At 53.4% G+C, this 22,378-nt stretch overlaps 1 protein-coding gene across 1 annotated transcript in view; it reads right to left on the bottom strand.

Annotated features, from left to right (window-relative positions):
- Positions 1 to 22,378, bottom strand: part of LOC135053517 (C-type lectin domain family 4 member F-like) — a 235,034-nt gene that overhangs the window by 190,935 nt on the left and 21,721 nt on the right. The window contains exons 2-5 of the mRNA XM_063957486.1: positions 12,316 to 12,432; positions 11,043 to 11,135; positions 4,048 to 4,372; positions 3,168 to 3,445 (exon numbers count right to left, since the gene is read on the bottom strand). Of these exons, the coding sequence (XP_063813556.1) occupies positions 3,168 to 3,445; positions 4,048 to 4,372; positions 11,043 to 11,135; positions 12,316 to 12,432 (813 nt within the window). The remainder of the gene's footprint in view (positions 1 to 3,167; positions 3,446 to 4,047; positions 4,373 to 11,042; positions 11,136 to 12,315; positions 12,433 to 22,378) is intronic.

Here is a 22,378-nt window from a genome sequence, read left to right as displayed (position 1 = left end):
AGTACATCTTAACACTGGTGGACTTTACGACACGTTACCCTGAAGCCGTGGCCCTGTCATCCATTGACACGGAACATGTTGCGCAAGCACTGACGGACATATTCAGTCGGGTCGGATATCCACAGGAAGTCGTCACAGACCAAGGGCCTCAATTCCAAGGTGAACTAATGCAAACCCTGTGGGAAAAGTGGGGGGTTCGGCCTCTTCGGACCACCCCTTATCATCCTCAGACTAATGGACTATGTGAACGATTCAATGGAACGCTAAAAAGACTCCTACAAGCTTACGTACAGTCCGATGGGAGGGACTGGGAGAGAGCCCTGCAACAGCTTCTATTTGCTTATCGGGAAGTTCCACAAGCATCTACCGGATATTCCCCGTTTGAACTTCTGTACGGCCGGAAAGTGCGGGGGCCCCTAGACCTGGTCAAAGAGAGTTGGGAGGGAACTTTCCAAGAACACCAGCAGCCCATTTTACAATATGTAGAGAACATGCGGAATCGGATGAGAAGATTGCTACAGTTAACCCAAGAGCTTCTCCAGGAATCACAAGAGAAACAAAGGGAATGGTACGATGCCCACGCTCAAGACCGTGAGTTGAATCCAGGGCAAAAGGTCATGGTGCTTATCCCAGTGCGGAGAAACAAACTGCAAGCCACCTGGGATGGACCGAATACAGTGGTAAGGCGCACCGGACTGGTCAATTATGTGATCGCCCTGGATAAGGGAGGCAAGCGCCTACGCACCTTCCATATAAATAGAATTAAAGCTTATAGAGATCGTCAAGTAGCGGCCATGATGGCATGTTGCCCTCCGATGGAGACACCAGAAACTGATCCATTGCCTGACCTTTTGGTAGCTGCTAAAGAGAATAAGGGAGTGGAATCAGTCCAGGTGGGACTACAATTAAATACGGAACAGCAGCAAGAGATGCAGAGGATCTTACAAGCACAGTTTTCATGTCAACCTGGTCGAACTCACCTGACCACTCACCATGTGGACACTGGGAACAGTAAGCCCATCCGACAAGTCGCTTACCGAATGACCCCAGTTGTTATGAAACAGGTGAAGACTGAGATCAAAGAGATGCTAGCTTTGGGGGTCATTGTGCCATCTAAAAGCCCATGGGCCGCTGGGGTTGTGTTGGTTCCCAAGAAAGATGGGACTACACGGTTTTGCGTGGACTATAGCAAATTGAATGAAGTAACCATAACTGATGCTTATCCTATGCCCCGTATCGATGAGCTACTGGACCGGATTGGAGGGGCCAAGTTCGTCTCAACGCTGGTCTTAAGCAAGGGTTACTGGCAAATCCCACTTACCAAAGAAGCCCAGGAGCGTTCTGCCTTCATCACGCCCATAGGACTCTTTGAGTGTACTGCCATGCCTTTCGGGATGAAGAACGCCCCTGCCACATTCCAGCGAATGGTGAATGACCTACTGGAGGGATGTCAAGACTTTGCACATGCCTACCTCGATGATATCGCCATCTTCAGCCATACCTGGGCAGACCATTTAACTCATGTGGCAGAAGTGCTCAAAAGGATCAGACAGGCCGGGCTCACCATACACCCAGATAAATGTCAGATGGTCAAATGGCTGAGGTTCAGTACCTAGGACAAATGGTTGGAGGAGGATCTATTAGACCAGAACCGGCAAAGGTGGAGGCTATTGTCAACTGGCCCCGACCTGTCAACCAGAAGCAAGTGCGGGCATTCCTTGGGGTTGCTGGCTATTACAGAAAATTCATACCACATTACAGCACTGTGGCCAAGGCCCTAACGGACTTGACCAAAAAGAGATATGCTCGGAAGATCGAATGGACTGTTGAGTGTGAGCAAGCCTTCACCATATTAAAAGACACGCTGACTCGAGCCCCAGTGTTGGCTGCCCCTGACTACGATAAAAAGTTTATTGTGCAGACAGACGCTTTGGGGTGTGGACTTGGGGCAGTGTTGTGCCAGGTGGGAGAAGATGGTAGGGAACACCCAATTGTGTATCTATCTCGTAAGCTAGCTGACCGAGAGATAGCCTATGCCACTATTGAGAAGGAGTGTCTAGCCATAGTCTGGGCCTTAAAGAAACTACAACCTTATCTCTATGGTAAAGAATTCACTGTTATTACTGACCATAACCCGTTAAATTGGCTAAATAGAACCTCAGGGGAAAATGGGAGGTTGTTGAGGTGGAGTTTGGCGTTACAAGGTTTCAACTTTTCTATTTCTCACAAAAAGGGACGAGACTATCACAATGCTGACGGGTTATCCAAACGTGAGGAAACAAATGCCAGACTTCGCAGACCTTCGGGCCGAGACAACAGTCAGGACTCCTACATTGGTATCATGCCTGTCTCCTCGATTTAAGAAGGGGGAGGTATGTGAGGAGACCAGGGATAGGGATGTCTAGGACTTGCTTTCATGTTAAAAAGGAAAGAGTTAATCCTATGTCCCAAGTTCTGAGTTCTTAAATTGAAGCCCTCAGTCTGCAGAAGTCACACACAGGAAGTATCCCAGAAGTATACAGCAGGTGAGTGTTCCTTTTAGAAAATCCCTCCTCCTTCCCCTCTGGAAAGACTGACAGCATGATCCACCAATCAGAAAGGAGGAGAGAGAAGGAACCAGCAAGGGGGAATTGGGGGGAGAGGAAGTGGCTGGGAGAAGGAGACTGTGTGTGGGGGGAGGTGATGGTGCACAGCTAGAATCACTGGAGGTTGGGGTGTCGTCCCCTCTCAGTGTCATCAGTGACCAGCCACTCTGTGTGCCCTGCTACAGCTGTCATTACTGCCCAGGCCTGGAGGAGATATACAGCAGCTGGTAAGGACTTTGCTGAGCTCTGAGTGGACATTATTAGTATAACCCTGCTTGCTGTTCACTGGATTTCTGGGTCTCCCTGAATAAAGATCACCTTGATTTTCATGATAACCGGCTCCACAGTGTGATCCCTGAACCCCAGGATACCCAGGGCACCCGGTATCCTCACAACACCTGTACCCATACTCCTCATACTCACACCTTTACCCATACTCCTTATACTCATATACACACACCTGTACCTATACTCCTCATACTCACACCTTTACCCATACTCCTTATACTCATATACACACACCTGTACCTATACTCCTCATACTCACATACACACACCTGTACCCATACTCCTCATACTTACAGCTGTTCCGGAAACATTCCTCTGCATCGCTCAGTATTTGCGTCTTGTCATTGAGGCTCTTCCTCAGTACTCCTGCGCTTTGGGAGCTCTGTGATAGGTCGCTCCTGACTTTCTGCAGATCTTTCTTTGTCACAGTGAGTTCTCGATCCTTGCTGTATAAATTATTCTGAGTTGTGCGCAGTTTCCTCTCAGTATCAGTCAGAGATGTTTTGCTTTGTGCGAGTGTTTGAGAACATGACCGGAACTGTGACTCGGCCTGACGCAGATTAGTATCACATCTTATGGAAAGAGCAGGGATAAAGAGACGTCACTATACATTTTATATATACTGATAATAAAACCCTGGCTATAATCTCCTACAAACACTTAACCTCTGACAGCATTACAGTACATGACCGTCTTATTGCTGAACCCAGGTCTGTAGCTAAGGTTGTGCGATGGGTGTTCCCGCACTGAGTGCATAGCTTTGTGGGTGGCACCGTCAATTCCCCGCGGTCCTGCTCTGGCTATGGGACCCTGCAGGCAGTATTGCTGCGGCATTGTTGCTCTACCCCCCTACTATTCTATGCCAACATTGGCCGAATCACTTCATTGGCCTCCCTGGACCCACCATTTTCAATGGTGGTTCCGTTGGGGTGCAGGGCTGTGACTCTGGTTCCAGGAGACTTACACATAGCTGCCCTTCCGGGGGGCAGGGAGCACCACCTGATTTTAGGGGACCTCCCTGCTGATCCGGGAGAGTAGGCATGTGTGGTTTCTGGCTATGATTTGTCTACCAGTTGGAGAACAGATCAGTGTTGTACATCGGTTTCATAGCATACCGCTCACAGAGATACACATTCACCATAACTATTCCTCAGAAGATGACTGGCGGACTTACTCAGTCTGCTTCTCCTGCAGTTTGTTATTTAGGTTCCGTACATTGTCTTGGAGACTCCTGGATTTGGACTCAAGGTCCTCTTTCTCCTTTATAGTTCTCTGCAGCTGCTGAGTTTTTGTTCTCAACTCTTCTTGGCTCTTATCCAGGTAAGTCTTGGTCTGTTCTAATTCAGCCTTGGTCTGTCTGAGGACCTCTCCAAGCTTCTGGGCTTCAGCATCCTTTGTGAGGATCTTACTGGTCAAACTGGAGTTCAGATCATCATGTTGTCCCCACAGTCCTTCTAACCTGGCGGCTACTTCGTGCTTGTTCTGGGACACCTGTGACACTGGGACATACACCAGAACAATGTTACAGTATGTATTACCAGCTGTAGCCGCTGCCGCAGATGTCCTACTAATGACATTCTGGGGACAGACGACGGAGAACCAGTCTATATACCGATCATTGCTACTCTTACATCCAGTCCATTCTGGGACCAGTCCGAGTCCCATTGCTTTCCTTATCCTAATCAATTAATAAATATCCCCACACCTCCCATGCTGATGACTCCTCGGAGCTGTTTAATAATAGTACTGATCCACAATAAAGACTTTCTGGTATCGCTAATACACCCAGGTGCAGATATAGGGCTCAGGCCACCCTATAGGTACAACAGTAATGCCCGTCGCCCAACCCACAGTTCTGTTATTTTAATTATCATGCTCTAAGCCCTAATTGTGATTGAAAATATAATTTAATAATAAAACTAGCTATGTACTACAGTTTGACATTAAATATATTTTTTAAATCATATATACATATTAACTGAATAGGACAGGTTACGGGCAGGCTCATCTTAACGTATAGGCACACTGGGTAACTGCCCAGGGATCCACAATTCTGGGGCCTCCGAGCAGGGCCAGGCGGGGGTCACACAATCAGAGCACAGCATTCTCTCTCTGCCTCCCAGCCTGCAGCCAGACAGGGAATAGTCGTCAGCATGCTGATTGGTGGATGGCTGGAGCTATCCACCAATCAGAGTGCTGCAAGCCAGTCTCCGTATGGAAGCATGTGGAGAAACGGCGACAGTAGATCACCACCTCATATGACCGGCACTTGGACCTGTGCCATTATAACGATTGGGAGCGACAGTAGATCACCACCTCATAGGACCGGGACCTGTGCCAATATAACGATTGGGCGCAACAGTAGATCACCACCTCATTGGTCCGGCACGGGGACCAGGGCCAATATAACGATTGGGCGCAACAGTAGATCACCACCTCAATCAGGGACGTGCAGTCAGGGGAGGCAGGGAAGGCAGAGCCTCCCCTGTCATTAATGATTAAAATAATACAAACAGATACTTATGACACATTTTCTGTGTCACAAGTATCTGCTTTAGCATTGATATTATTTTAATAATTTTCTCCTTGTAAAAAAAACTGTTTTATATGTGTTTCAGAGGCACCGCTGTCGGTGCCTCCAGCTGTCAGTGCAAGAGAGCAGGAAGAGGGGGGACGGGGCCAAGCACTGAGCTGTGAGAGCCCATTAAAAAAAACAGCAGAAGCGGCACCTAGCAGAAGTGCCGCTTTAGAATGGGGCGTGCTTCCAGCTCATATGAAAGCACGCCCCCATCACAGGCAGATGCAATTGACCAATGGCAGTGGTGGACTCTGACAGATGAGCGTCATCATCTAGGAATTTGATTTAATTAATATTTACATATGCCGTCCCCTCTCCCTTATTTTCTGAACACAGGCAGCGGCGATGGCTGCCCCATTCCTTTCAGTTGCTGTCTGGCCGGGAATGCAGACATGTCACAGTCTGACATGTCTGCCGCAGCAGAGCCAGCAGCAGCAGTACCCGATGCCCGATCCCCCCACCCCCACCCCACCCGACCCTCTTTGCATGGCTACTCCCTCCCCCTGGATCAGTCACCAATCTCTACTGCAGAAATACATTCCCTCCTGAGGCTCTGCCCCCTCACGCCGAAGGCCACACCCCTTTCCTATTCTACTACAAAGATCTGATTTCTCACCAGCCAGCTCCATGGGACAAACCAGGGAGGAAATATATAGACTGCAACTGAACCTCCCACAATCAAAGGTGAGGATCTGTGCGGGGTTTGAGGTGGGGGGGGAGAGATAGGTGTTTGTTTTATATATGAGGTTGGGGTATATATTAATATTATATAGGGCTTCTGTATTAGTATTACCTTTAGGGGAGTGGGTTGGTAAATAATATTGTTTGGGGATGGTGTAATGTAATGTGTGTGTGTGTGTGGGGGGGGGGGTAGTGATGTTTTATGGGATTTGGTTTTATTTTCATCTACGCACACACACAACCAGGTGTATTCAGCAAGGAGGCGTCAGCGTGCCATCTTCATCCGGGCCCCCTTCTCTAGCTAGCGGTACAAGTAACCCCTTTCAGACCGCCTGAGGCAGGTCGCACACGGGAGCCTGACACGGGAGCTCTCAGTGTGCGACCTGCCTCAGGCCCATCGCCACCGCTGTCTGCAACCCGGCATATTGCTGGGTAGGTGACATCAGTGGTGACGCTGCGGGGGCAGCACTTGGAGATCACAAGATCTCCAAGCACAGCCCGTACCCACACAGTGAACAGGAAACGGATCGCATTGATCCGGCTCCCGTTCACACCGCACAGTGAACCAGGTTGAACATGAGTTCAACCCTGCTCGCAACCAAGGTTAAAATACCAGGTCGCTCGACCCAGTATTTCAACCCTTGCACCTTTCAGACCGTGTTCATAGGTGGTGATCTGAAAGGGGTATAAGTAGACTCTGGGGCTGTCCTAGAGTCTACTCACCAGCTTTTCCCAAAAGTCACTCGTGTGGGTTTTTGAGGGCGGATGGGTGGTAGGCAAAAATTTAGCCTAGGGCGCAGTGCCACCATGCACCGGCCCTGCTCCCAGCCACGGCCATGTACCTGTGGAGCTAGGAAGTGCTGGAGGAAGAGCAGCCCCAACACAGGGAGCAGGTTTGTTGTTTCCTCTCTCTGTTACCGGCTACAGCGGGGGCTGGCTAGGTTTTGCATGGGAAAGTGGTGGGTACTTTAGTTTGACATGGGCTAAGGTCACCGGGGACCGGGCTGTATTGCTTATATTCTATGCTATACTGCGAACAGAGTGGGATAGTAATGTGCTCTCCATAGTATTTAACAGTTTCTTATATAGCGCAGCAAATTCCGTTGTCACCCACTGCTGTCACCCTCTCCCTGGCATCACCCTATCCCTGGCGTCACCCTCTCCCGGTCACCCTCTCCCTTTCACCCACTGCCTCTCTCCATCACCCTTTACCTGTCACCCTCTCCCCGTCACCCACTGCTTTTCTTCGTCACCCTCTCACTGTCACCCACTGCATCACTGTCTCCCCATCACATCTCTCTCCTGTCACCCTCTGCCTTTCCAAGGCATCACCCTCTCCTTCGTCATACGGATACAACATTCCCATTGAGGACTTGTTGTGTGGTCACATCCTTATTGCAAGACCACACCCAGTTTTCCGAGAGCACGTGTGCCTGTGGCACCATCAGGGACAGTGGCGGTAGTGGGCATGGTAGATGCTAGAACCAAGTGGACTAAAGGACCTCTGATGTCAGGGGGAGGAGCTAGGCCAGCGGGATACTTCTTTCACTCTGCACGCCACCAACTACTCCCTTTAGTAACCTGGTGGCAAACGGAGCAAACCACCGTGTCCAAAGCTCGGCAAATTAAATGAGCCCACAAGGGTACATTTTGGGTTCCCTGTACAGCCCTGGTGATGTCAGAGGTTCTTTCTCCAACTGGGTTTTAGCCATTTTAGTGGGCATCGGCTCAGGGGAGGTAGCGGACAGTGGCTCGATGGACATTATGGCTGCAGTGCCTCACCAGCCACTGACCTCACCGCACGCCACTGCACCTCATAGGTCTGGCACCGGGACTTGTGCCAATATAACGATTGGGAGCGACAGTAGATCACCACCTCATAGGTCCAGCATGGGGACTTGTGCCAATATAACGATTGGGAGCGACAGTAGATCACCACCTCATAGGTCCGGCACCGGGACTTGTGCATTTATAACGATTGGGAGCGACAGTAGATCACCACCTCATAGGTCCGGCACCGGGACCTGTGCCATTTTAACGATTGGGAGTGACAGTAGATCACCACCTCATAGGTCCGGCACTGGGACCTGTGCCATTATAACGATTGGGAGCGACAGTAGATCACCACCTCATAGGTCCGGCACCGGGACCTGTGCCATTATAACGATTGGGAGCGACAGTAGATCACCACCTCATAGGACCGGCACGGGACCTGTGCCATTATAACGATTGGGAGCGACAGTAGATCACCACTTCATAGGTCCGGCACGGGACCTGTGCCATTTTAACGATTGGGAGTGACAGTAGATCACCACTTCATAGGTCCGGCACGGGACCTGTGCCATTTTAACGATTGGGAGTGACAGTAGATCACCACCTCATAGGTCCGGCACTGGGACTTGTGCCATTATAACGATTGGGAGCGACAGTAGATCACCACCTCATAGGTCCGGCACCGGGACCTGTGCCATTATAACGATTGGGAGCGACAGTAGATCACCACCTCATAGGTCCGGCACTGGGACTTGTGCCATTATAACGATTGGGAGTGACAGTAGATCACCACCTCATAGGACCGGCACCGGGACTTGTGCCAATATAACGATTGGGAGCGACAGTAGATCACCACCTCATAGGTCCGGCACGGGGAACTGTGCCATTATAACGATTGGGAGTGACAGTAGATCACCACCTCATAGGACCGGCACCGGGACTTGTGCCAATATAACGATTGGGAGCGACAGTAGATCACCACCTCATAGGACCGGCACCGGGACTTGTGCCAATATAACGATTGGGAGCGACAGTAGATCACCACCTCATAGGTCCGGCACCGGGACCTGTGCCATTATAACGATTGGGAGCGACAGTAGAGTAGATCACCACCTCATAGGACCGGCACCGGGACCTGTGTCAATATAACGATTAGGAGCGACAGTAGATCACCACCTCATAGGACCGGTATCGGGACCTGTGTCAATATAACGATTGGGAGCGACAGTAGATCACCACCTCATAGGTCCGGCACGGAGACTTGTGCCATTATAACGATTGGGAGCGACAGTAGATCACCACCTCATAGGTCCGGCACGGAGACTTGTGCCATTATAACGATTGGGAGCGACAGTAGATCACCACCTCATAGGTCCGGCACGGAGACTTGTGCCATTATAACGATTGGGAGCGACAGTAGATCACCACCTCATAGGTCTGGCACCGGGACCTGTGTCAATATAACGATTGGGAGCGACAGTAGATCACCACCTCATAGGACCGGCACCGGGACCTGTGCCATTATAACGATTGGGAGCGACAGTAGATCACCACCTCATAGGTCCGGCACCGGGACCTGTGCCATTATAACGATTGGGAGCGACAGTAGATCACCACCTCATAGGACCTGCACCGGGACCTGTGTCATTATAACGATTGGGAGCGACAGTAGATCACCACCTCATAGGTCCGGGACCTGTACCATTATAACGATTGGGAGTGACAGTAGATCACCACCTCATAGGACCTGCACCGGGACCTGTGTCATTATAACGATTGGGAGCGACAGTAGATCACCACCTCATAGGTCCGGCACCGGGACCTGTACCATTATAACGATTGGGAGCGACAGTAGATCACCACCTCATAGGTCCGGCACGGAGACTTGTGCCATTATAACGATTGGGAGCGACAGTAGATCACCACCTCATAGGTCCGGCACGGAGACTTGTGCCATTATAACGATTGGGAGCGACAGTAGATCACCACCTCATAGGTCTGGCACCGGGACCTGTGTCAATATAACGATTGGGAGCGACAGTAGATCACCACCTCATAGGACCGGCACCGGGACCTGTGCCATTATAACGATTGGGAGCGACAGTAGATCACCACCTCATAGGTCCGGCACCGGGACCTGTGCCATTATAACGATTGGGAGCGACAGTAGATCACCACCTCATAGGACCTGCACCGGGACCTGTGTCATTATAACGATTGGGAGCGACAGTAGATCACCACCTCATAGGTCCGGCACCGGGACCTGTACCATTATAACGATTGGGAGTGACAGTAGATCACCACCTCATAGGACCGGCACCGGGACCTGTGCCATTATAACGTGTGACTTATGGGAGTGACTGGATGAAGCCAGGGACAGCCGGCGCGGGACTCGGTAACGCACGCAGGGGGTAGCGTCATGCGTCTGTCAGCCAGGGACAGATTTGGGATGGTGCGTAATCTGTGCAATCACTGACCCCCCTGCAGGCAGAGGACCCAGTGAATGTATTACGCAGGGACAGCAGTTATAAGGGGATAAGATAAAATCCTAGCGGGAAAAAAAATATCCAAGGATACAGCATTTAATGAATTCAAAAATAAAAAATTATACTACAGGTTGAACTCGAAGGACATTTATATTTTATCAACCTCAACAACCACGTAACTATGTAACAGCGGGCTGCTGGCGCCATGGTAACACATGGGATCAGAGACTTATCCCCGATCCCATGTGTTATTGCACGATCGCAGGTCCACTTTTTGGCTGTAATAGGATACCGTAATAATGACCATCAGTCATTAATTGTGATATCTGCCTGTTTTTATTGGCCAAAAATGGATTGGGGATAATTGGTTACTGCCCATTGTGTACTCAGCCAGACATCGCTGCCGACGTTGCAGATAGCCCGTCCCATATTCGCTACGAGCTGTCTCTGCCCAGAATCACCTGAGATCTCCTGAATCAACCATGAATCCCTCATCACACACATAAACTCTATGGAGGAGAACATCGCCTGAGGTTTCTGAGGCCACCACACAGCAGCAGAGATGGAAACTCAGCTGTGTAGTCATAGGAAGGACAAGATGGCTGCCAGCAGTAAGCCGGTCCCTTGCCAGTAACCATGGGCGATACTCACAGCGTACGGACAGTCCGATGGTGGCCGCCAGGAAAGTGAGAAACAGGAGGGAGAGGATGGCAGTGATGTACGGGGTGAGAAGGTCGCAGGCACCTGCACAAAGCAGACAGGACCAGATTTATAGCATAATGTCACTTACACGCTGAGTACAGTATACAATATATATAATATCCTTAGTCTTTCACTGGTCTGACTGCGATGTCCCCACAGTAAGAGGGACCACCTCCGTGTGTGCGCTAAGATACCTCCCTGTCCGCACCCGGGAACGCCTTATACATTTCCAATACACTTCTCCATGTGTGCGTCTGAAATCGGAACTGCGACTCTGTGTGAACGCAATCAGGACTCAAGCGCAATGCAATTTACAGTTAACAGCAGAACTTTGCCCCATGCTACGTCCGACATCAGCAGCACATCTACCTAAAGCAGGCCGCCTGTCACAGCTGAGCTTCTATGCTGAGATGATGGTCTGGTTCCACGAGCCCTGTGATCTGAGACACCTACAGGCTGGGATCAGAGGACCTAACTTAGACCTGATCGTTGCCGTGCGTTTTCACCCTGACTGACAGGCAGAGGCGGTCGCTGGGCGGGAGGGTGCGGGCTGGCGGCGTTTGGCCGCCGTTTAGGGGGCGCAGTCCAGGCAAAACAGGGGTGCCCCTACCGATGGGGCGGGGAACCCTGTGGTGGCTGTGTGACGTCACACGCAGCCGCTGCGACCCGTGCAGCGATGAGAAGCTCCCTGCCAGTGCGCAGGACCTGCGCTATTAGAAAGCTACTCTTCTAGTACAAAGCATTGCCGCTGTGCGATGCTTTTGTACTTGTGCTGGGAGGGGGGGAGTCTGGTCTGACATGCGGGGCGGACTAGCCTTGTGCTGGGAGGGGGGGGTCTGGTCTGACATGCGGGCGGACTAGCCTTGTGCTGGGAGGGGGGGTCTGGTCTGACATGCGAGCGTCCCCCACATGGCTAAATTTAGCACGGCTACGATCAGGTCTGAATTAGGCCCAGAGTACGACGGCCCGGTGCCCCTGGGGATATGAAGGTAATCTCGATTTCCTCCTTACCCATTTCATGTTGGGGAATATGGCGTTGCGCTGATTGCTATCTGTATATCAGCGCTGTGTTCTCCATCATCATCCTCAGCACCCCCGGTATGGTGTCCAGACACTCTCACCTGGGGATTATTACTGTATGTGAAGCTTTGTAAGAGGCGCCGTGGACTATGTTGGTGATATGGAAGTGTAATGACGATAATACTCTGACTGTGGACGTTACCTCGCAGAGCGTTGGGTTTTGGTGGAGTCGTCGTCTTTCTTTCTTCATTTTCTCTCAAGCTGGTCACATTCTCATATGTTAGGCCCCAGTCTTCATGTGTGGGGACTTGTGCCGCGTCTGTAAATGAGAGATCACGCCCATTACATTACAGTGTAATTCAGTATATACAGGGGTTGGGTTTGATTTGCCGGCCTTTGGATACCAACCGTGGCATCCCGAACAAGTGAAGGTAAGTATACTTACCGTCCCCCCTGGCCCCCTGACACTAACTCACCCTCCCCGCAGCTATCCCTAACCCTCCTCCCCGCAGTCTAACCTTAACCCTCCCCGATGGTGCCTTAACCTAGCCCCCCTCCCCCACAGCTTAAACCTAACCCCCCTTCCAGCAGCCTAAACCGGATTCAGTATGTTTTACCGGCGAACGAGTTCGGGGCACCCGCCGTGGCTCTTTTGGTGGCTACTGGTGCTCCTCCCTCCTCTTCCCCATCATTACTACTCCACACGGGGGGCGGAGTTATGCGAAACTCTGCCCGCCAAGTAGATTAGTAAGCACAAGGTGGAGGGGGAGCCAGGACAAAGCAACGAGCGGGCTGGCGGGCGAACGGGCGGGCTAGCTGACGAACAGGTGGGCTGGAGTAGGAGGAAGGAGATGCTGGCGGGCGGACAGGTGGGTGCTGAAAACACCCCAAAGAGCATTACACAGCCCTGGCAACTCGTATTACATCGCCCCGGAAACTGGCATTACACCGCCCTGGCAACTGGCATTACACCGTACTGGCAACTGGCACTACACCGCCCTGGCAACTAGCATTACACCACCCTGGCAACTGGCATTACAACGCCCTGGCAACTGGCATTACACCGCCCTGGCAACTGGCATTACACCGCCCTGGCAACTAGCATTACACCGCCCTGGCAACTAGTACTACATCGCCCCGGAAACTAGCATTACACCACCCTGGCAACTAGCACTACACCGCCCCGGAAACTGGCATTACACAGCCCTGGCAACTGGCATTACACCGCCCTGGCAACTGACATTACACCGCCCTGGCAACTGGCATTACAGCCCCCTGGCAACTGGCATTACACCACCCTGGCAACTGGCACTACAACGCCCTGGCAACTGGCATTACACCGCCCTGGCAACTGGCATTACACCGCCCTGGCAACTAGCATTACACCACCCTGGCAACTGGCACTACAATGCCCTGGCAACTGGCATTACACCGCCCTGGCAACTGGCATTACACCGCCCTGGCAACTGGCATTACACCACCCTGGCAACTGGCACTACAACGCCCTGGCAACTGGCATTACAGCCCCCTGGCAACTGGCATTACACCACCCTGGCAACTGGCACTACAACGCCCTGGCAACTGGCATTACACCGCCCTGGCAACTGGCATTACACCGCCATGGCAACTGGCATTACACCGCCCTGGCAACTAGTACTACATCGCCCCGGAAACTAGCATTACACCGCCCTGGCAACTAGTACTACATCGCCCCGGAAACTGGCATTACACAGCCCTGGCAACTGACATTACACCGCCCTGGCAACTGGCATTACACCGCCCTGGCAACTGGCATTACACCGCCCTGGCAACTGGCACTACACAGCCCTGGCAACTGGAATTACACAGCCCTGGCAACTAGTATTACACAGCTCTGGCAACTGGCATTACACCACCCTGGCAACTGGCATTACACAGCACTGGCAAGTGGCAACTGGTATTACACCGCCCTGGCAACTGGCACTACACCGCCCTGGCAACTAGCATTACACCGTCCTGGCAACTAGCACTACACCGCCCTGGCAACTGACATTTCACCGCCCTGGCAACTGACATTACACCGCCCTGGCAACTGGCATTACAGCCCCCTGGCAACTGGCATTACACCGCCCTGGCAACTAGCACTACACCGCCCTGGCAACTGACATTACACCGCCCTGGCAACTGGCATTATTACAGCCCCCTGGCAACTGGCATTACACCGCCCTGGCAACTAGCATTACACCACCCTGGCAACTGGCACTACAACGCCCTGGCAACTGGCATTACACCGCCCTGGCAAATGGCATTAGACCGCCCTGGCAACTAGCATTATGCCGCCCTGCAACTGGCATTACAGCCCCCTGGCAACTGGCATTACACCGCCCTGGCAACTAGCATTATGCCGCCCTGGCAACTGGCATTACAGCCCCCTGGCAACTGGCATTACACCGCCCTGGCAACTAGCATTACACCGCCCTGGCAACTAGCATTACAACGCCCTGGCAACTGGCATTACACCGCCCTGGCAATTGGCATTACACCGCCCTGGCAACTGGCATTACACCTCCCTGGCAACTGCCATTACTCCGCCCTGGCAACTGGCATAACACCGCCATGGCAACTAGCATTACACCGCCCTGGCAACTGGCATTACAGCGCCCTGGTAACTGGTATTACACCGCCCTGGCAACTGGCATTACACAGCCCTGGCAACTAGCATTACACCGCCATGGCAACTAGCATTACACCTCCCTGGCAACTGGCACTACACCGCCCCAGAGACTGGCATTACACAGCCCTGGCAACTGGCATTAGACCGCCCTGGCATCTGGCATTACACCGCCATGGCAACTAGAATTACACCGCCCTGGCAACTGGCATTACACCGCCCTGGCATCTGGCATTACACCGCCCTGGCAACTGGCATTACACCGCCATGGCAACAAGCACTACACCTCCCTGGCAACTGACATTACACCGCCCTGGCAACTGGCACTACACTGCCCTGGCAACTGGCATTACACAGCCCTGGCAACTAGCACTACACCGCCCCGGAAACTGGCATTACACAGCCCTGGCAACTGGCATTACACCGCCCTGGCAACTGACATTACACCACCCTGGCAACTGGCACTACAACGCCCTGGCAACTGGTATAACACTTCCCTGTCAACTGGCATTTCACCGCCATGGCAACTAGCATTACACCGCCATGGCAACTGGCACTCCACCGCCCCGGAGACTGGCATTATACAGCCCTGGCAACTGGCATTACACCGCCCTGGCAACTGACATTACACCGCCCTGGCAACTAGCATTACACCGCCCTGGCAACTAGTATTACACCGCCCTGGCAACTGGCACTACACTGCCCTGGCAACTGGCATTACACCGTCCTGGCAACTGGTATTACACCGCCCTGGCAACTGGCATTAGACCGCCCTGGCAACTAGCATTACACCGCCATGGCAACTGGCATTACACCGCCATGGCAACTAGCATTACACCGCCCTGGCAACTGGCATTACACCGCCCTGGCAACTGGCATTACACGGCCCTGGCAACTGGCATTACACCGCCATGGCAACTAGCATTACACCGCACTGGCAACTGGCACTCCACCGCCCCGGAGACTGGCATTATACAGCCCTGGCAACTGGCATTACACCGCCCTGGCAACTGACATTACACCGCACTGGCAACTAGCATTACACCGCCCTGGCAACTAGTATTACACCGCCCTGGCAACTGGCACTACACCGCCCTGGCAACTGGCATTACACCGTCCTGGCAACTGGTATTACACCGCCCTGGCAACTGGCATTAGACCGCCCTGGCAACTAGCATTACACCGCCATGGCAACTGGCATTACACCGCCATGGCAACTAGCATTACACCGCCCTGGCAACTGGCATTACACCGCCCTGGCAACTGGCATTACACCGCCATGGCAACTAGCATTACACCGCACTGGCAACTGGCACTACACCGCCCTGGCAACTGGCACTACACCGCCCCGGAAACTGGCATTACACAGCCCTGGCAACTGACATTACACCGCCCTGACAACTGGCATTACACCGCCCTGGCAACTGGCATTACATCGCCCTGGCAACTAGCATTACACCGCCATAGCAACTGGCATTACACCGCCATGGCAACTAGCATTACACCGCCCTGGCAACTGGAATTACACAAAGCCCTGGCAACTGGCATTACACGGCCCTGGCAACTGGCATTACACAGCCCTGGCAACTAGCACTACACCGCCCCGGAAACTGGCATTACACAGCCCTGGCAACTGACATTACACCGCCCTGGCAACTAGCTTTACACCGCCCTGTCAACTGGCACTACACCACCCTGGCAACTGGCACTACAACGCCCTGGCAACTGGTATAACACTTCCCTGTCAACTGGCATTTCACCGCCATGGCAACTGGCACTACACTGCCCTGGCAACTGGCATTACACCGCCCTGGCAACTGGCATTACACAGCCCTGGCAACTGACATTACACCACCCTGGCAACTGGCACTACACTGCCCTGGCAACTGGCATTACACAGCCCTGGCAACTGGCATTACACCGCCCTGGCATCTGGCATTACACCGCCCTGGCAACTGGCATTACACCGCCCTGGCAACAAGCACTACACCTCCCTGGCAACTGGCACTACACTGCCCTGGCAACTGACATTACACCACCCTGGCAACTGGCACTACACCGCCCTGGCAACTGACATTACACCACCCTGGCAACTGGCACTACACTGCCCTCTGGCAACTGGCATTACACAGCCCTGGCAACTGACATTACACCGCCCTGGCAACTGGCATTACACCGCCCTGGCAACTGACATTACACCGCCCTGGCAACTAGCTTTACACCGCCCTGTCAACTGGCACTACACCACCGTGGCAACTGGCACTACAACGCCCTGGCAACTGGTATAACACTTCCCTGTCAACTGGCATTTCACCGCCATGGCAACTAGCATTACACCGCCATGGCAACTGGCACTCCACCGCCCCGGAGACTGGCATTATACAGCCCTGGCAACTGGCATTACACCGCCCTGGCAACTGACATTACACCGCCCTGGCAACTAGCATTACACCGCCCTGGCAACTAGTATTACACCGCCCTGGCAACTGGCACTACACCGCCCTGGCAACTGGCATTACACCGTCCTGGCAACTGGTATTACACCGCCCTGGTAACTGGCATTAGACCGCCCTGGCAACTAGCATTACACCGCCATGGCAACTGGCATTACACACTAAGTAACCTTTCAGAAACGTCTGTCAGTGTGCTTGAGCTTCCTTTTAAATGTTTTTTATTGTTTATTATTGTTTGTGTAATTAAATGTGTTTATAATTTACTAGCAAGTTCCATATGTGTTTTAATTTGATTTAAGCAGACACCTTTACATGTAAATATAAATATATACTAAATTTTATTAACTGTCATTAAGCATACATCAAGCGCAGCACTTTTGTGTATATATTTTCTAGTTGGTTGAGGGAATTAGCAGTCCCCCAGTGCTTGCAGCTGCTGTATAGCCATCTTAAATTCAATTTTTATTTGCGCCAGGAGTTAGAGTGGTTAAACACTCTTAATCTTTTTAACTGGCATTACACCGCCATGGCAACTAGCATTACACCGCCCTGGCAACTGGCATTACACCGCCCTGGCAACTGGCATTACACGGCCCTGGCAACTGGCATTACACCGCCATGGCAACTAGCATTACACCGCACTGGCAACTGGCACTACACCGCCCTGGCAACTGGCACTACACCGCCCTGGCAACTAGTATTACACCGCCCTGGCAACTGGCACTACACCGCCCTGGCAACTGGCATTACACCGTCCTGGCAACTGGTATTACACCGCCCTGGCAACTGGCATTAGACCGCCCTGGCAACTAGCATTACACCGCCATGGCAACTGGCATTACACCGCCATGGCAACTAGCATTACACCGCCCTGGCAACTGGCATTACACCGCCCTGGCAACTGGCATTACACCGCCATGGCAACTAGCTTTACACCGCACTGGCAACTGGCACTACACCGCCCTGGCAACTGGCACTACACCGCCCCGGAAACTGGCATTACACAGCTCTGGCAACTGACTTTACACCGCCCTGACAACTGGCATTACACCGCCCTGGCAACTGGCATTACATCGCCCTGGCAACTAGCATTACACCGCCATGGCAACTGGCATTACACCGCCATGGCAACTAGCATTACACAGCCCTGGCAACTGGCATTACACAAAGCCCTGGCAACTGGCATTACACGGCCCTGGCAACTGGCATTACACCGCCCTGGCAACTGGCATTACACAGCCCTGGCAACTAGCACTACACCGCCCCGGAAACTGGCATTACACAGCCCTGGCAACTGACATTACACCGCCCTGGCAACTGGCATTACACCGCCCTGGCAACTGACATTACACCGCCCTGGCAACTAGCTTTACACCGCCCTGTCAACTGGCACTACACCACCCTGGCAACTGGCACTGCAACGCCCTGGCAACTGGTATAACACTTCCCTGTCAACTGGCATTTCACCGCCATGGCAACTGGCACTACACTGCCCTGGCAACTGGCATTACACCGCCCTGGCAATTGGCATTACACAGCCCTGGCAACTGACATTACACCACCCTGGCAACTGGCACTACACTGCCCTGGCAACTGGCATTACACAGCCCTGGCAACTGGCATTACACCGCCCTGGCATCTGGCATTACACCGCCCTGGCAACTGGCATTACACCGCCCTGGCAACAAGCACTACACCTCCCTGGCAACTGGCACTACACTGCCCTGGCAACTGACATTACACCACCCTGGCAACTGGCACTACACCGCCCTGGCAACTGACATTACACCACCCTGGCAACTGGCACTACACTGCCCTGGCAACTGGCATTACACAGCCCTGGCAACTGACATTACACCGCCCTGGCAACTGGCATTACACCGCCCTGGCAACTGACATTACACCGCCCTGGCAACTAGCTTTACACCGCCCTGTCAACTGGCACTACACCACCCTGGCAACTGGCACTACAACGCCCTGGCAACTGGTATAACACTTCCCTGTCAACTGGCATTTCAAAGCCATGGCAACTAGCATTACACCGCCATGGCAACTGGCACTCCACCGCCCCGGAGACTGGCATTATACAGCCCTGGCAACTGGCATTACACCGCCCTGGCAACTGACATTACACCGCCCTGGCAACTAGCATTACACCGCCCTGGCAACTAGTATTACACCGCCCTGGCAACTGGCACTACACCGCCCTGGCAACTGGCATTACACCGTCCTGGCAACTGGTATTACACCGCCCTGGCAACTGGCATTAGACCGCCCTGGCAACTAGCATTACACCGCCATGGCAACTGGCATTACACCGCCATGGCAACTAGCATTACACCGCCCTGGCAACTGGCATTACACCGCCCTGGCAACTGGCATTACACGGCCCTGGCAACTGGCATTACACCGCCATGGCAACTAGCATTACACCGCACTGGCAACTGGCACTACACCGCCCTGGCAACTGGCACTACACCGCCCCGGAAACTGGCATTACACAGCCCTGGCAACTGACATTACACCGCCCTGACAACTGGCATTACACCGCCCTGGCAACTGGCATTACATCGCCCTGGCAACTAGCATTACACCGCCATGGCAACTGGCATTACACCGCCATGGCAACTAGCATTACACCGCCCTGGCAACTGGCATTACACAAAGCCCTGGCAACTGGCATTACACGGCCCTGGCAACTGGCATTACACAGCCCTGGCAACTAGCACTACACCGCCCCGGAAACTGGCATTACACAGCCCTGGCAACTGACATTACACCGCCCTGGCAAATGGCATTACACCGCCCTGGCAACTGACATTACACCGCCCTGGCAACTAGCTTTACACCGCCCTGTCAACTGGCACTACACCACCCTGGCAACTGGCACTACAACGCCCTGGCAACTGGTATAACACTTCCCTGTCAACTGGCATTTCACCGCCATGGCAACTGGCACTACACTGCCCTGGCAACTGGCATTACACCGCCCTGGCAACTGGCATTACACAGCCCTGGCAACTAGCACTACACCGCCCCGGAAACTGGTATTACACAGCCCTGGCAACTGACATTACACCGCCCTGGCAACTGGCATTACACCGCCCTGGCAACTGACATTACACCGCCCTGGCAACTAGCTTTACACCGCCCTGTCAACTGGCACTACACCACCCTGGCAACTGGCACTACAACGCCCTGGCAACTGGTATAACACTTCCCTGTCAACTGGCATTTCACCGCCATGGCAACTAGCATTACACCGCCATGGCAACTGGCACTCCACCGCCCCGGAGACTGGCATTATACAGCCCTGGCAACTGGCATTACACCGCCCTGGCAACTGACATTACACCGCCCTGGCAACTAGCATTACACCGCCCTGGCAACTAGTATTACACCGCCCTGGCAACTGGCACTACACCGCCCTGGCAACTGGCATTACACCGTCCTGGCAACTGGTATTACACCGCCCTGGCAACTGGCATTAGACCGCCCTGGCAACTAGCATTACACCGCCATGGCAACTGGCATTACACCGCCATGGCAACTGGCATTACACGGTCTGGCAACTGGCATTACACCGCCATGGCAACTAGCATTACACCGCACTGGCAACTGGCACTACACCGCCCTGGCAACTGGCACTACACCGCCCCGGAAACCGGCATTACACAGCCCTGGCAACTGACATTACACCGCCCTGACAACTGGCATTACATCGCCCTGGCAACTAGCATTACACCGCCCTGGCAACTGGCATTAGACCACCCTGGCAACTAGCATCACACCGCCCTGGCAACTGGCATTACACCGCCATGGCAACTAGCATTATACCGCCCTGGCAACTGGCATTACACCGCCCTGGCAACTGGCATTACACCGCCCTGGCAACTGGCACTAAACCACCCTGGCAACTAGCATTACACCGCCCTGGCAACTGGCACAACACCGCCCTGGCAACTGGCATTACACACAGCCCTGGTAATTGGTATTACACCGCCCTGGCAACTGGCACTACACCGCCCTGGCAACTAGCATTACACCGCCCTGGCAACTGGCACTACACCGCCCCGGAAACTGGCATTACACAGCCCTGGCAACTGGCATTACAGCCCCCTGGCAACTGGCATTACACCGCCCTGGCAACTAGCATTACACCACCCTGGGAACTGGCACTACAACGCCCTGGCAACTGGCATTACAGCCCCCTGGCAACTGGCATTACACCGCCCTGGCAACCGGCATTACACCGCCCTGGCAACTGGCAATACACACAGCCCTGGCAACTGGCATTAAACCGCCCTGGCAACTGGCATTACACCGCCATGGCAACTAGCATTACACCGCCCTGGCAACTGGCATTACAGCGCCCTGGCAACTGGCATTACACACAGTCCTGGCAACTGGCATTACACCGCCCCGGAGACTGGCATTACACCGCCCTGGCACCTAGGACTACACCGCCCTGGCATCTGGCATTACACCGCCCTGGCAACTGGCACTACACCGCCCTGGCAAATGGCACTACATCGCCCTGGCAACTGACATTACACCACCCTGGCAACTGGCACTACACCGCCCTGGCAACTGGCATTACACAGGCCTGGCAACTGGCACTACACCGCCCTGGCAACTGACATTACACCGCCCTGGCAACTGGCATTACACCGCCCTGGCAACTGACATTACACCGCCCTGGCAACTGGCATTACACCGCCCTGGCAACTGGCACTACACCGCCCTGGCAACTGGCACTACAATGCCCTGGCAACTGGTATTACACCGCCCTGGCAACTGGCATTAGACCGCCCTGGCAACTGGCATTACACCGCCATGGCAACTAGCATTACACCGCCCTGGCAACTGGCATTACACCGCCCTGGCAACTGGCATTACATCGCCGTGGGAACTAGCATTACACCGCCCTGGCAACTGGCATTACACCGCCCTGGCAACTAGTATTACACCGCCCTAGCAACTGGCACTACAACGCCCTGGCAACTGGCACTACAACGCCCTGGCAACTAGTATTACACCGCCCTGGCAACTAGTATTACACCGCCCTAGCAACTGGCATTACACCGCCCTGGCAACTGGCACTACAACGCCCTGGCAACTGGTATTACACCGCCCTGGCAACTGGCATTAGACCGCCCTGG

Source organism: Pseudophryne corroboree, chromosome 1 (assembly GCF_028390025.1).
Source record: "Pseudophryne corroboree isolate aPseCor3 chromosome 1, aPseCor3.hap2, whole genome shotgun sequence".
NCBI lineage: Eukaryota > Metazoa > Chordata > Amphibia > Anura > Myobatrachidae > Pseudophryne > Pseudophryne corroboree.
Note: the sequence above shows the minus strand (reverse complement) of the source record. Positions and strands in the feature narration are given on the sequence as shown.